This window comes from Stegostoma tigrinum, chromosome 2 (assembly GCF_030684315.1).
Source record: "Stegostoma tigrinum isolate sSteTig4 chromosome 2, sSteTig4.hap1, whole genome shotgun sequence".
Classification (NCBI taxonomy): Eukaryota; Metazoa; Chordata; class Chondrichthyes; order Orectolobiformes; family Stegostomatidae; genus Stegostoma; species Stegostoma tigrinum.
Window position 1 is genome coordinate 42529377 of NC_081355.1, and position 16700 is coordinate 42546076.

At 43.9% G+C, this 16700-nt stretch overlaps 1 protein-coding gene across 10 annotated transcripts in view; it reads right to left on the reverse strand.

The window, feature by feature from the left end:
- phactr1 (phosphatase and actin regulator 1) overlaps nucleotides 1–16700 on the reverse strand; it is a 537086-nt gene that overhangs the window by 53675 nt on the left and 466711 nt on the right. For all 10 annotated transcript variants that reach the window (XM_059653713.1, XM_059653742.1, XM_059653702.1 and 7 more), the window contains one exon: nucleotides 5786–6116. In XM_059653713.1, the coding sequence (XP_059509696.1) occupies nucleotides 5786–6116 (331 nt within the window). The remainder of the gene's footprint in view (nucleotides 1–5785; nucleotides 6117–16700) is intronic.

The following is a 16700-nucleotide window of genomic DNA, read 5'->3' on the forward strand; positions in this document are numbered from 1 at the left end:
ACCCGTAGGTTGTAGGAACAGCAACTCATATTCCGCTTGGGAACCCTGCAGCCCAATGGTATCAATGTGGATTTCACCAGCTTCAAAATCTCCCCTCCCCCCCACTGCATCCCAAAACCAGACCAGCTCATCCCTGCCTGCCTAACCTGTTCTTCCTCTCACCTATCGCCTCCTCCCACCTCAAGCTAGACCTCCATTTCCTACCTACTAACCTCATTCCACCCCCTTGACCTGTTTGTGCTGCCTGGACTGACCTATCCCCTCCCTACCTCCTCACCCATACTCTCCTCTGCACCTATTTTCTCCTCTATCCACCTTCAGTCTGCCTCCCCCTCTCTCCCTATTTATTTCAGAATCCTCTCCCCATCCCCCTTTTCCGATGAAGAGTCTAGGCCCGAAAGGTCAGCTTTTGTGCTCCTAAGATGCTGCTGTGTTCATCCAGGCCCACACTTTGTTATCTGCGTGATTAGTAGGGTTAAATAGCCTGGTTCTGTGCTTTAAATTTCTTTCTCAGTTAATGTAGGACAGATGACTGTTCAATCAAGTTCTCAAGCTAGTTACTGATTAAATTTGCCAGCAACAAAAATCTAGATAATTTGATTCTGTCTGATTTGAAACAAAATGCACACAGAATAATGTGCAATGGCTTTTTTGTAACATCATTTACCAAGCTTTCTGCAAGTTTTGTAATGTTGTGGTATGAAAAGAAACAGAACAACAAAACAGTTACAACTGGTGCTTGTGATACCACTCCTAACCTTTCCACTTTATTCGATTACTTGTCTGATATTGAAACAAGAAAAATAAATTTTAGTCACACAATGTCTCCCATATTCTTTGTAACATCCTAAGAACTGCAAAGCTAATGAAATACATTAAAAGTAGTTTTGGAAAAACAGTGCACAAATCCTTCATGCAGAGCTGAGTTGTTATTCATGATAAGACATTAATACCTCTGAAATGGAAGCTTTAACACGTGTCCTTCTGACATGGAGCCAAAAATTCCACAATTAATCAGAAACTAACACACCATCCTTAATAATTATGGATTCTTAAGATCTTTCATGTGACTGGTAGCAGCTCCTCACAGACTGTGTGGTTCAGTTGGAGCAGCAGTTGGACACACTGGGGAGGATACAGGGTTGGCTGCTCAACTTTCCAAGGTTTCCTTGGTTGAGGCAAGATAGAGAGGAAAGTAATAGAGGTGGAGGAGTTGCATTACTAATCAGGAAGAATGTCACATCTGCAGTCAGAGAATATACTGGAAGGCTCATCCTCATTGATGCAAAAATAGGATGGGTGCAATCACTGACAAAGGATTCTGCTGTTGCACACCCCACCCCTGCCCCAACCATCAAGACATTGAGAAATAAACATGAAGGCAGATTATGGAAAAATGCAATAACAACACCACTGTCATAGTGGGTGAGTTTAACTTCCTCAATATTGATGAGGACTCCCTGACAGCAAGAGGCTTAGACAGGGCAGAGTTTGTTAACTGCATCCAGGACAGTTTCTTGAAACAGTATGTGGATAGTCCAACGAGAGAATGGGCCATTCTGGAACTTGTATTGGCCAATGAGCTTGGCCTTCAGTGTGAAAGCATTTTAGAAAAAGTGATTACAACTCCTTAAGTTTTACGATAGCTAGGAATAAGGACATTGAGGGAAGGTACAAAATTTGGGGAGGACAAATTACGTCTGTATTAGACAGGAACAAAGAAATGTTTAATGGAAGGAGCTGTCATCAGGTAAGTCCACATCTGACCTCTAGAGAACAAAAACAGAAGTTGCTGAAAAGCTCAGGAATTCTGGCAGCATCTGTGAAGAAAAACCAGAGGTAACCCTTCTGAGGAACAATCACCAGACACAAAACATTAACTCTGATTTCTCTTCACAGATCCTGCCAGACCTGCTGAGCTTTTCCAGCAACTTCTGTTTTTGTTTTTGATTTACAGAATCCACAGTGCTTTCTGCTTTTATTTGACTTGTGGGAGTTGTTTAAAGACTCACTGTACAGAGTTCAGGATTGGTATGTCCCAGCAAGGAGGAAGGAGAAAGTGGCAAGGTAAGGGACCTTTGGATAATGAGGCAGGTTGTCAATATAGTCAAAATGGAAAAAGAAGCATGTGTAACGTTTAGGAAGCTAAAATCGGACTGTGCCCATAAGGAATATAAAGAAAGCAGGAAAGAGCTCAATGATAATGGGAACTGCAGATGCTGGAGAATCCAAGATAATAAAATGAGAGGCTGGATGAACACAGCAGGCCCAGCAGCATCTCAGGAGCACAAAAGCTGACGTTTTGGGCCTAGACCCTTCATCAGAGAGGGGGATGGGGTGAGGGTTCTGGAATAAATAGGGAGACAGGGGGAGGCGGACCGAAGATGGAGAGAAAAGAAGATAGGTGGAGAGAGTATAGGTGGGGAGGTAGGGAGGGGAAAGGTCAGTCCAGGGAAGACGGACAGGTCAAGGAGGTGGGATGAGGTTAGTAGGTAGGAGATGGAGGTGCAGCTTGGGGTGGGAGGAAGGGATGGGTGAGAGGAAGAACAGGTTAGGGAGGCAGAGACAGGCTAGACTGGTTTTGGGATGCAGTGGGTGGAGGGGAAGAGCTGGGCTGGTTGTGTGGTGCAGTGGGGGGAGGGGACAAACTGGGCTGGTTTTGGGATGCGTTGGGGGAAGGGGAGATTTTGAAGCTGGTGAAGTCCACATTGATACCATTGGGCTGCAGGGTTCCCAAGCGGAATATGAGTTGCTGTTCCTGCAACCTTCGGGTGGCATCATTGTGGCACTGCAGGAGGCCCATGATGGACATGTCATCTAAAGAATGGGAGTGGGAGTGGAAATGGTTTGCGACTGGGAGGTGCAGTTGTTTATCGCGAACTGAGCCGAGGTGTTCTGCAAAGCGGTCCCCAAGCCTCCGCTTGGTTTCCCCAATGTAGAGGAAGCCACACCGGGTACAATGGATACAGTATACCACATTGGCAGATGTGCAGGTGAACCTCTGCTTAATATGGAAAGTCATCTTGGGGCCTGGGATAGGGGTGAGGGAGGAGGTGTGGGGGCAAGAGTAGCATTTCCTGCGGTTGCAGGGGAAGGTGCCGGGTGTGGTGGGGTTGGAGGGCAGTGTGGAGCGAACAAGGGAGTCACGGAGAGAGTGGTCTCTCCGGAAAACATACGAGGGTGGGGATGGAAAAATGTCTTGGGTGGTGGGGTCGGATTGTAGATGGCGGAAGTGTCGGAGGATGACGCGTTGTATCCGGAGGTTGGTGGGGTGGTGTGTGAGAACAAGGGGGATCCTCTTTGGGTGGTTGTGGCGGGGACAGGGTGTAAGTGATGTGTGGTGGGAAATGCGGGAGATGCGGTCAAGGGTGTTCTCGACCACTGTGGGGGGAAAGTTACGGTCCTTGAGGAACTTGGACATCTGGGATGTGCGCAAGTGGAATGCCTCATCGTCGGAGCAGATGCGGCGGAGGTGGAGGAATTGGGAATAGGGGATGGAATTTTTGCAGGAGGGTGGGTGGGAGGAGGTGTATTCTAGGTAGCTGTGGGAGTCGGTGGGCTTGAAATGGACATCAGTTACAAGCTGGTTGCCTGAGATGGAGACTGAGAGGTCCAGGAAGGTGAGGGATGTGCTGGAGATGGCCCAAGTGAACTGAAGGTTGTGGTGGAAGGTGTTGGTCAGGATTTCCTCCCTCCTTGGGCCTGTCATGGCCAGATGGGCGAAATAGTCTGAAACGTTAATGGAATGCTGCTAATATGCCAGAATACTAAATGGTCACCGAAGGTTAAATTATGAGGAGAGTGTATCTATTCTCTTGACTTTAGAAATTTAAAGCTTACAAGATACTACGGGAAACTGCTGGGCAGATAGAATGTACCTACTTCAGCTGGGTGGGGAATTTAAGACTGGTCTTTCAGAAATGTAGTTAGGAAATAGTTCTATTTGTGTAGAAGGGTCAAACTCCCTTGGGCTGTTGATACTAGATCAATCATTAATAGTAAAATTGAAACTGATGAATTTTTGTTAGTCTAAGATTTAAGAAATACAGCATTCATATGGAATTACATTAGAGTTCAGCCAAAATCTCATTGAAGGGCAGAATTTTTTTGGGGGGCACAAAATGGTTGTTCATGTTCCAGTGATCTTTGCTCCTAACTCTGCTGTTACTAGCACAATAGAAATAAATAATTGAAGACATGTATTGGCATTATTGCAACATGCTATTGTTGTCAAAATAGTTTGTCTACCTGCTTCCCAATCATGGTGGCTGACAGTAGTGAAATACTCAGTGATGAAATAACTCTTCTATTAATTTTAACTGAATGTGCTTTGTGTTTGGCCTTTCAACTACATCACTTTGGTGCTACAACAATTTCCTTGATCAATACTGCAAAACTGCTCCTTTTCTTTTCCCCCAATGTTTCCTAAATACCTTATTGGCAGGAACAGTAAGTTCATAGTCCTTCCATTCTTTGAGTCAGTTACAGCCTGTAAATATTGATGCGTCCCTGGGTGCATACTGCTAATATTTGTTCAGTCATAGGGATACCCTGAAAATACTGTCAATATTCACAGAATTCCAAAAATACTGTCCAAATATTGACACACCCTAAGCACTTCTTAAAAATTAGATTAGATTAGATTCCCTACAGTGTGGAACAGGCCCTTCAGCCCAACAAGTCCACACCGCCCCTTGGAGCATCCCACCCAGACCCCCTATAACCCACACACCCCTGAACACTAAGGGAAATTTAGCATGGCCGATCCACCTAGGCTGCACATCTTTGGACTGTGGGAGGAAACCGGAGCACCCGGAGGAAACCCACGCAGACACAGGGAGAATGTGCAAACTCCACACAGGCAGTTACCCGAGGCTGGAATCGAACCTGGGTCCCTGGCGCTGTGAGGCTGCAGTGCTAACCACTGAGCCACCGTGCCGCCCTAATATTTGCATTCACCTGAGAACTGCCTGCAAATAACTCCAGGAATATCCAAAAACCAGTGACACGCTTCCTCGAACAACCTCCTAGTACTGACACTCCTTCAGGCACACCCAGCAGATACTGATGCATTTCCTGGTATATCTAGTAATCACTGATATACACTCAATAAAGATTTGCAATGGCTCCTAAGTAACTTTGAAAAGATAATTGTAGCCATGCAAAAGAAAATAATGTTATTTGTGCAGAATGGATCTTTTAATTAGTGAAAAGCAACAGAACATCTGGGTGAATTCAAGGAATATAGAATGTATGTGGACTGACTGCAGGTTGTATTTTGCCTGGTGGTACATTTTCAAATGTGTGTCCTCCGTACCTCCAGATCTCTTCTTCCTGCAGTCTGAAAAATTATGATCTATGTACTACCACCAGTTCTTGTTTTATATAACTCAACATTGGCACTTATCACTATTCAGTCCCATATTTTGTGTATTTGCACTTCTCTGCCCTGTTTGCCAAATGCCAGCGATCTTTCATTGACTAGATGCAACAAATTCAACTTACACAACTGACTTTTAATTTCCTGTTGCACCTCCTTCCTACTCCTCCCCCAAGAAGATAAACCTTTGAAAGTTTCTGCAACATTATTACCTAACCAAAGAGCTTTGTTTCTCACATTGATTGTTTGTTATCCTAAAATTGATATCTTAGGATCAACAAGTTTTCACAGAACATTGAATATTTTATAGCACACCCCACCTTCCTGTTTTCTGTTTTGTTTTAATTTAGTAATAAGCTCGAAGTTAGTGAAGTGAAAGACAAAACATGATGGCTTACATATTACCTTTCCAGCCTTTGCATTGTCAAGGCTAAAGTCTTGTTGAGTTCTTCTATCACTTTACTAGTAGATACTGCTGGATTGGTAGGTAGTCCACCGGATAACGATGCAGAATGGGAGCCTCCAAATAACTGCTGGTGCTGTTTAGCGGCAAGCTGGGAAGACAACAACTGATGCCGTGCGGAAGACTGCTGGGAGATTTTCTGCACAACAGAATAGGACATGGGTGGAGAGTCTGCAGTCTGTGGTGGAATGCAAATCATCACTTTCTTTGGAGGTAGAGGGGGTGATAGCCTCACAGGTGGCATACAAGGCAGCTTCACAGGCTGGCCAGTGTCTGAATAAGAAAAATAAAACATATTAAATACACTCGGCAAATAACTCAGCAGCCATTTAGTCATTTTCTACTTTCCCCTGCTGTTTCCCCATTGACCTTGATTGATTTGAAAAAAAGGTAGCAATTCATTCTGTGCTTGCTGTGGGTGACCACATTGAGACCTTAACTGCACATGTGAGGGCATATGATTAAGTTACTGTTCTTTGCAGTTTGTAAAGCGACTATGGGATAAATTATGCAAGATCCTGCTCTCAGGACAGATCAGAGAGGTCAGCAAATTTAATTCATCACAACACATATTTTTCGGTCATTCACTGTAACGACATGGAAATTAAATACACCAAGAATCAGGAAGATTAATCATTCAGAGGTAGGGTGGAAATAAGTACAATTTTATCACTTAAGGAACGTTCGGACAGACATGGATAGGAGAGGTTTGGAGAGATATGCAGGCCGAATGCAGGCAAATGAAATTACATCAATTGTGAAAACTGGGTGGCATGGACGAGTTGGGCTTGTTTCCATGTTATAAACCTCTACGACTTTAGTCATTCAATGATTTGTATGCATAGTGGAGTTTTTGGAATTACCTTGGTTTCCATGATTTTGAATTGAGCCCTTGTGGATAGACAGAGAGTCTTTGGTGTTTATTTATTTAATGTTTATGCAGGGAGACTAGGACCCGTGGGCACAGCCTTAAAATTAGACGGGGTAAATTTAAAACTGAAATGAGACGACATTTCTTCAGCCAGAAATTGGTGTTGAAATGCCCATCAGCCATGATGTAAATGGTGGAGTGGACTTGACGGGCCGAGTGGCCTTACTTCCACTCCTATGTCTTATGGTCTTATTTAGACAAAGAGGTTAAAAATATTCAAGGAGCTTTGATCCATTTCCCATCGTAGGTTAATGCTTGCTATCAGCTTGTCTTCAGTGTTGTTACTTGGTAATGAATACAGGAGTAACTAGCAGATACTATCACAGTCACAATTGTCAATATGTTTATTTATGTTGCTGTGCACTGTGCATTTACATTATAATTTGGTGAGACATAGGAGCCGATTCTGTATCCAGTATCCCGATTATGCCTCAGGTATCCTTACAGCAGATTTGCTACAATATTGCAATACAGCAGGGGTGGCTGCTGCTTCACAGTACCAAAGTCCCAGGTTCAATTCCAGTCTCAGGTGACTGTCTATGTGGAATTGGTACATTCTGCCCACGTTTGCGTTTTTGGAGGATCCGAATGTTGTGTATGTAGCAATTGTCGTGGTCAGGGCCAAATTGGGATGGCCTGAATGTAGCCTGCAGTCCATTTGAGATGCTCTTGTTCTGTAGGCAGATACTGAGAAAGGCAATATGGCTTTAGTAACCAGTTTGCTTCAGTATGTGGTTGAGCAGTTTCAGGGCCGAAGAGATTACCAGAGGGTTGCAGTGGAACAGAAATGCACTCAGGTCTTTCTGGAGGAAGGAGGGTAACTTCTTCAAGATAGGTATCCTTAGAAAAGGCTTCTCAGTGGGGTTATAACTCACTCAGAGATAGTAGGAACTGGTGATGCTGGAGTCTGAGATAACAAGGTGTGGAGCTGGAGGAACACAGCAGGCCAGGAAGCATCAGAGGAGCAGGAAAGCTGATGTTTTGGGTCGGGACCCTTCTTCAGAAATGGGGTAGGGGGCTCTGAAATAAATAGAGGTGGGAGTGATGATAGAAGGTGAATAGTGGAGGGGATAGGTGGGACAGAAGACAGACAGGTCAAGGAGGCGGGAATAAAGCTAGTAAAGATGTGGTGTAGATAGGAAGTAGGGATAGGTTTGGTCAGTGAGGTGGGAGGAGCAGATAGATGGAAGAGAAGACAGACCGGTCAAGGAGGCAGGGATGTGAAGGGGGTCTGCTCTTGGGATGAGGTCGGGGCTGGCTACTGGGTTGGAAATTTTCAATTTCCTTGAGGACCTTGAGCTCGCGCAGTCCCACAACGGTCTCTGTGTTGCTCTCTCCTTTATATTGAAAGGAGGCCCGAATGACCACATCACTGGACATGTCTAGTGCCTCACGTTTGCGAACAATCACGGATGGGATTTGCACTTCCAGTTTCGGGACGCCTAGACCGCCGTTCCTGTTGCTAGCGTACAGCACTCTGTCTGCGGTACGAGGTGGAAGGTGTAGGAATTCTTTGGTGGCGTTGCGGATTATTTCGTCCAGCTTTATGAGAGTAGCCTGTGATGCTTCTGTTAGGATCAGATGGAAGTACAATCGGGGGATGACATGTATCTTTAGGATCTCCAGCCGTTGTCGTGGTCGGAGAGGTGCTGCCTGTATTCCTTTAACCCAGGACTTAAGTTTTTCCTCCCACTCCCCTTCTGCCACACCTGCCCATGGATCGATGCAGGCACCCAGGTATTTCTCTGTGTCGCCTGGGGGTGTGTAGCCTATGGATTCGTCCCGCAGCTTCCAGTTTGCAAAGTGATTGTACAAGGAGGTTTTCCTTTTAAAAGTGAAGTGGAATCCCTTCGTCTTCGCTGTGTTAATACGGAGTCCTGTATGGTCACAGTATGCCTGGAGCAGCTTCAGATTCCTAGCCATACCAGTGTGTGAGTCGCTTAGAAGGGCGATGTCATCTGCGAAGGCCAAAGTCGAGCAGTTGACTCTTCTGCCGCCCAGGGGCATGGAGACCCCTGAGTTGGCCCTCTCCAGAGAGCACACCAACGGATCCAAAGCGATGTTAAATAATATTGGTGAGAGTGGGTCGTCCTGCTTTACGCCCCTCTCAATGGTTATTGGGGTGGTTAAGTTTCCGTTACCTTCCACCACCGTTGTGTTGCCAGTGTATAGGTCTTCGATGAGACTTATAAAGGCTTTGGGTAGTTTGGAAATACTGAACCTCTGCAGAGCATCCCACCCAGACCTTCCCCACACCTGTAGCCCTATACTTCCCACAGACAATCTGTGCAGGATGTTATTCACATCCCTGCACACTATGGGCAATTTAGCACAGCCAATCCACATAACCTGCACAACTTTGGACTGCAGGAGGAAACCTGAGTATCTGCAGGAAATCCACATAGACATGGGAAGAATGTGTAAACTCCACACAGACTCTTGCCTGAGGCCGGAATTGAACCTGTAAGCCCAGCACTATAAGGCAGTAGTGCTAACCACTGAGCCATTGTACCACCCAAACAGGTTGAGTAGGTTAGGCCTGTACTTATTGGAGTTTCAAAGTCTGAGAGGCAACTGTATTGAAACATACAAGATACTTTGTGACTTGCCTGGGTATATGTGGAAAAGTTGTTTTCTCTTGTATGTGAGTCGAGGATCAGAGGCCAGGGCATAATCTCAGAATAAAGGGGTCGCACATTTAAGATAGAGACGGGGAAGAGATTCTCCCAGAGTGTTGTAACATTGTGAAATTCTTTACTGCAAAGGACTGTAGAGGCTGGGTCATTAAGTACATTCAAGGCTGAGATAGGTAAACATTTTTTAATCAGGAGGGGAATCAAGGGCAATGGAGAAAAAGCAGGAAAAACGAGTTGAGGATCATCAGATCAGCTATGATCTCACTGAACGGTGAATCAGGCTGCTCACATGTGGTCTCCTTTACATTGGAGAAACAAAGCATTATACAGGATGGGCTGAAGGAGTAAACTTATCGATGGTATTTGACAGCTGCATGACATAGAACATAGAAAAGTACAGCACAGTACAGGCCCTTCGGCCCACGATGTTGTGCCGTGGAATAATCCTAATCCAAAAATAAAATAACCTAACCTACATTCCTCTTGAACAAGTCCTGTGAACATTCCTACACATGCTGAAGCTCGCACAACCAACATGTTTTTCTGTGCCTTACAGTTTCTTACAATATAAGAGACAGATTTCATTCCAAGTCATTGGATTTCGCCTTGGACCAGAATCAGTGCCAGGAACAAGTTCAGCCTCCAAATCAGCTGTCGATCGAGGGGTCCCTGATGGCAGAACAGCGTGAGGCTTATTGTTTTCTTCCTCTCCTTTTCATTCCTTTTATTTACTTAATAAATGTTCCGTACTTTTATTGTCTTTTAATATTACTCAATAAATGTTCCTATTTAAGCAGTTGCTGTTGTTGAGCCTTTTCTTAACTACATTTAACCAAATCTGAAAGGAACCACTTTGATACACTCTCTGATCCAGGACAAGCGCAGACTGGGTGATCAATTTGCAAAATACCTCCATTCACTCGGCTAAGGTGGCCCTGAGCTTCCGGGTGCCTGCCACTTGAATACATCACCATGTTCCCTGGCTAACATTTCAGTCTCAGACTTGCTGCTGTGCTCCAGCAAAGCTCAGTGTGAGCTGGAAGAACAACACTTCATTTTCCGCTTGGGAGCTCTGCAGTCTTTGGACTTTAATATTGAGTTCTGCAATTTAGGGCTTTAGGCCATGTTTTTACTCTAACATCCACATACCAGGCCTTGTTATCACATGGGCTGCTACCACACACTACCCATTGTCAGATACTAAAAACACCCTTTAGCAGCTATTCATTTCCCCAGATTGACTTTTAACCACTCCTTTGTCAGTCCAACTGTTTTTCTCTCTCTTTGTGCTCTATCTTTGAAAAAAGGTGGAACTCATCCATTCCGACCATTTCTTTTCCTTTTTCTTTTCTTTTTTCATTCTTTTGTTCTTTTTTCTCCTCATCTTCCATCCTCGGGCAGCATCAGTGATGTCTGGGGTGAAGCTAGTGAATTCTCCCAGCCTTGAGGTGAATCAAGTGCGGACTCCCATTCTTGAGGTGAAACCGGTGTTTGCCTGCCCTCAAGAGCCTCAAGGTGAAGCCTGGCGTTGTCTGGAAATGAGGTCCCAGTGTGGAGTGGAGCCCAGGTCATCTCAGCGTCATCTGCCCCATCTTCTCTGTTTGGAAGGACTATAATTCTGAACTTCTTATTTCCTTATCTTTCTAATTTATTTCTAAGATTTAGTACCTAGATGCCTTTTGTAAATAAAACGGCTCCATAAGTGTTGGCTTTGTAAACTTTACAGTGTATTCATGTGAGAACATGTGAAATAAACCTAATTCTAATCTCCACCTATCATTTACTCCTGCCTGTTCCCCCACCCCATCTTCTGTATAAATATCAACCTCTTCATAGCTACCATCTGTTCTGAAGAGGGCTTGTTAGATGTGAAAGGTTAACTCTGATATCTTTCTACAGATGCTGCCAGGCCTGCTACATTTCTCCAGCAATTTCTGTTCTTGTTTTTTGGTTGGCAAATTAGGCTTTATAGACTTAATGGCCCCATATCTGTTCCTACATCTTATGGAGGATTGCACCTGTTGTCTCATTGGACAACAGACCACAAAATGAATGGACAGACCACAAAATTATAGGCCAGTCAGTCTAACCTCAGTGGTGAAAAAGTTATTAGAAAGAATTTGAAGGGTGGAATATATCTTCACTTGGAGAGACATGGATTAACAAGGGATAATCAGCATGGATCATTAAGGGAAGGTCATGTTTGACAAACTTGATCAAACGTTTAGAGGAGATAACCAGAAGTATCAATGAGGGTAATGCATTTAATGTAATCTACTACAACTTCAGCAAGGCTTTTGGTAAGGTCCCTCATGATAAACTGGTCAAAAAGTAAGAGCCTGGTGAATCCAAAATTGGCAAAGAAGCAAGAAGCACGAGATGATTGAAGAGTGATATTTGTGACAGGAAATCTGTTTCCAATGGTGTTCCACGGGCCTCAGTGCTGGAGCACTTGGTGCTTATGATGGACAATAATGACTTGGACCGAAATATAGGGCCTATGATCAAGAAGTTTGCAGATGACATTAAAACCTGGTAGCATGGTGATTCGTGAGGAGCTTAACTGACAAGTGCAGGAGGATGTCAATGTACCAGGCAAGTGGGCTAGTAATGGTAAATGGAATTCAACACTAAAAAATGAGGTAGCACACTCAGTGGGGCTAATAAGTATTACAATACGAATGGTAGGACCCTGAAAATTATTGAAGGTTCAAAGTTTTGCAAAGTCTGTAGCTTAGGTTGTGGATGAGGTTGTTGACTTGCTCGCTAAGCTGGTTTGTTCTCATTCAGACGTTTTGTAAATGTACTAGGTGACATCATCAGTGCAGCCTCCAATGAAGTTGTATTGTTCTATTCCACTTGGAATTTATACTGTTGGGTCCGTTATGGTGAGTAGTGCTATTTCCAGTTTTGATCTATATGGGTTTGTATATGGGGTCCAATTCTCTTTGTTTGTTGACTGCATTACGAGTAGAGAACCATGCCTCCAGGAATTCTTGTACATGTTTATGTCTTGCTTGGGCTACTATGGTTACCTTTCCCAGTTGAACTGATGGCCTTCATTGTCTGAGTGTACCAATATTAAGGAGTGTTTATCGTGCCGTTTTGCTGCTAGTTGATGTTCTTGTACTTTGATGGCTGGTTTCCTTCTTGACTGTCCAATGTAATGTTTGTGGCAGTCATTGCATGGTATTTTGTAAACCACGATGATCCTGCATGTTGTGGGAATGAAGTCTTTGATCCTTGTAAGTGTTTGTCATAGAGTGGCTGTGGGCTTGTGTGGGCCACCATGATTCCTCGTGGTCTTAGGAGTCTCGTTGTCAGTTCCAAGATGTTCTTGATGTACAGCAGTGTGGCCAGTGTTAGGATGTACTATGTCCTCCTGTGTTGTCTGTTGAATAGGCATCTGCGGATAAAGCTGCAGGAATATCCAGTTTATAGTGAGGATTTTATATAGGTGCTCTTCCACTTTCCTGGGTGTTGCAGTGTGTCCTGACCCATTTAAATAGTGTCTTAATGCAGCTTTGTTTGTGGGCTTTGGGGTTGTTGCTGTGGAAATTGAGGATTTGATCAGTATGGTTTGCTTTTCTGTATATTGAGTTTTGGACAGATAGGGAAAAAGTGTCTTCTGTCCATCCTTAATAGAGGGGTCATTTACCAGGGACATCAATAAGTTAAAAGGTAGAAGGCTAAGAAGAGACTTGAGAACTTTTTCATCCAGAGCATGGTGGGAGTCTGGAGCTCATTCCCTGAAAGGTGGTTGAGTCTGCAACCCATTTAAACAATAGTTAACTATTCATTTGTATTTCCTCAGCCTGCAGGGCTATGGGCAAAGAGCTGGAAAATGGGATTAATGTAGTCAAATCTGCGTTGACATGCAGATACGATGGGCTGAATGGCTCCTTCTATGCTGTAAATGTCTATGAATCAAAACCTGAATGTAAGATCTCACATTGATTCATGTATCTAAGCAGCACAACTGATTGTAATTGATTCAGGATTGAAACAATACATCGTCTTCCACCTGCTCCAGAGATATGTAATAACATCTCTGAACAGGTGTGTAATATCATCTCTGATTCAAAAATAGCTGTCAATGCAAAAAAAAAAGCATCTTATGGCAGTTATAGTGGTAGTGCCCTTATCTCGCTGTCAGAATGCTCATGCTTCACCTGCCTTAGAGGTGTCATGACCTGTCTGAACAGATCAATTAGAAGCATATCAATGAACTGAATTTAAAATAATTGCAACAGTAGGAGACACCAAGCTAGATCAGGCTGCAATTGATTACTAATCAGGTGACAAACATTGGATTAAATTAACACAAATTGATAACACGATGAATTTTTTTTTGCCACTTGGACTTCAAAACTTAGCACAGTGAGCATAGCTGGAGGGAGGGTGCAGAATTGGCAGCTGCAACAATTCAAAGGGCTTGGCTATTTTCCCAATTGTGGGAACTGCATTGCCAGTATTGCTGCTACTACATTTTAGCAACAAGGGAATATTGAGATACGTTCATCTCTCCATTGTAGCAGCTACTGTTGGTGTCTAAAGTACATAGTTTCAAATAGTCTAGTATTTGGGCAAATACATTTGTTCACTATGACTTAGCATATTCACATAACCTCTGGTGTCAAGATATGAAAATAAAAGGTTTTGGGCAATAATTATTTTACACACTACATGAAACATGGTGTCAGAAATATGTCGCTATGCATGAATGGGTTTTGATGGCTAAAATCAAAGAATAAGCAGAACTTTAAGTTGTAAGTTGGTGCAGGGTGGAATGAGTCACTTTGATATTGACTTTTCCAGTACCTAAATCTCTGTACATGAGAGAAATTTACAGTTTTATCCAGTCTCAGTGGTAGACTTATGAGATTGTCACTGTCGCAGTTAAATAAAAAAAACCTGAACAAATGAGAGTAGCAACTTTGTTATCAGTGATGGGATAGGAATGTCACAATCTGCATTGCATTCAAGGGGGTGCACCACCACGGTAACCAATTGCAAAAATCGCCTTTTTTTGCCTCACAAACCTTATTGAGTTCTTTGAGAAGGCGACTGAACAGATGGATGAGGGTAAAGCCGTTGATGTGGTGTATATGGATTTCAGCAAGGCGTTCGATAAGGTTCCCCACAGTAGGCTATTGTACAAAATGCGGAGGAATGGGATTGTGGGAGATATAGCAGTTTGGATCAGAAATTGGCTTGCTGAAAGAAGACATAGGGTGGTGGTTGATGGGAAATGTTCACCCTGGAGTCCAGTTACTAGTGGTGTACCGCAAGGGTCGGTGTTGGGTCCACTGCTGTTTGTCATTTATATAAATGACCTGGATGAAGGCATAGAAGGATGGGTTAATAAATTTGTGGATGACACTAAAGTCAGTGGAGTTGTAGATAGTGTGGAAGAATGTTGCAGGTTACAGAGGGACATAGATAAGCTGCAGAGCTGGGCTGAGAGATGGCAAATGGAGTTTAATGTAGAAAAGTGTGAGGTGATTCACTTTGGAAGGAGTAACAGGAATACAGAGTACCGGGCTAATGGTAAGATTCCTTGGTAGTGTGGATGGGCAGAGGGATCTCGGTGTCCATGTGCATTGATCCCTGAAAGTTCCCACCTAAATTGGTAGGGTTGTTAAGAAAGCATATAGTATGTTAGGTTTTACTGGCAGAGGGATTGAGTTTTGGAACCATGAGGTCATGCTGCAGCTGTACAAAGCTCTGGTGCAGCCGCACTTGGAGTATTGCGTACAGTTCTGGTCGCCGCATTAAAGGAAGGATGTGGAGGCATTGGAAAGGGTGCAGAGGAGATTTAGCAGGATGTTGCCTGGTATGCAAGGAAGGTCTTAAGAGGAAAGGCTGAGGGACTTGAGGCTGTTTTCGTTAGAGAGAAGAAGGTTAAGAGGTGACCTAATAGAGACATACAAGATAATCAGAGGATTAGGTAGTGTGGACAGTGAGAGCCTTTTTCCTCCGATGGTAATGGCTAACACGAGGGGACAAAGGTTTAAATTGAGGGGTGACAGATATAGGACAGATGTCAGAGGTAAATTCTTGACTCAGAGAGTAGTAAGGGCGTGGAATGCCCTGACTGCAACAGTAGTAGATTCAACAACTTTAAGGACATTTAAATGGTCAATGAATAAACATATGGATGATGACAGAATAGTGTAGGTTAGATGGATTCAGAATTGGTTTCACAGGTCGGCGTAACATCAAGGGCCAAAGGGCCTGTACTGCGCTGGAACGTTCTATGTTCTATAGGAGGAAAGGAGCCAACTCTCAATAAAGATAATAACACATGCAGAAGCCCTGAACTGGCTAACTGTTCAGGGAAGAGTACGTTCCGCTGTACTATGAGGCAACTCAAACTTGCCAAGCACAAATCAATGCTGAAAACACAAGTCGACTTACTTAAGGGCCAATTGAAAGACCAAAGCCTATGTACAGCATGTTAATACTGTGGAGTATGCCACAGAAAGGAAAAGGAACGATGTCTAGCAAATGCAAAGCAGTGCCCTCACTGGAAGAAGCTGAACCCTATAAATGCAAGTAATTTGCTATAAAGAGAAAAAACAAGCTTGTAAAGATAGTTTTTGGAGAGATAACAGATGATTCTGAAAAACAACTAAATTACATTCATATGATCCAGGAAAAAAAATAGGGTGGCACAGTGCCTCAGTGGTTAGCACTGCTGCCTCACAGCGCCAGGGGCCTGATCAGAGGTATAGATAAGAGTAGACAGCCAGAGACCGTTTCCTAGTGTGGAGGTAGCTATTGCGACAGGGCATAGTTTTAAAGTGAGTGGAAGTAGATATCGGAGAGACATCAGAGGTAGGCTCTTTACTCAAAGAGTGGTCGGGGCCTGGAATGCATTGCCAGATAGGGTAGCGGAGACAGCCTCATTAGGAGCATTTAAGCGGCTATGAGATAGGCATATGGATGATAGTACAAGGTAGGGGTGGAGTTTAGATAGAGCTTAGATCATGGTAAAAGTTTGGCACAACATCGTGTACTGTTCTAGGTTCTATGTTTGATTCCACCCTTGGGCAACTATCTGTGTGGAGTTTGCACATTCTCCCCGTGTCTGTGTGGATTTCCTCCGGGTGCTCCGGTTTCCTCCCATAGTCCAAAGATGTGCAGGCCAGGTGGACTGGTCAAGCTAAATTGCCCGTAGTGTTCAGGGATGTGTAGATTAGGTGGGTTATAGGGGGATGGATCTGGGTGGGATGCTCTGAGGTTCGGTGTGGACTTAGATTAGATTCCTTACAGTGTGGAAACAGG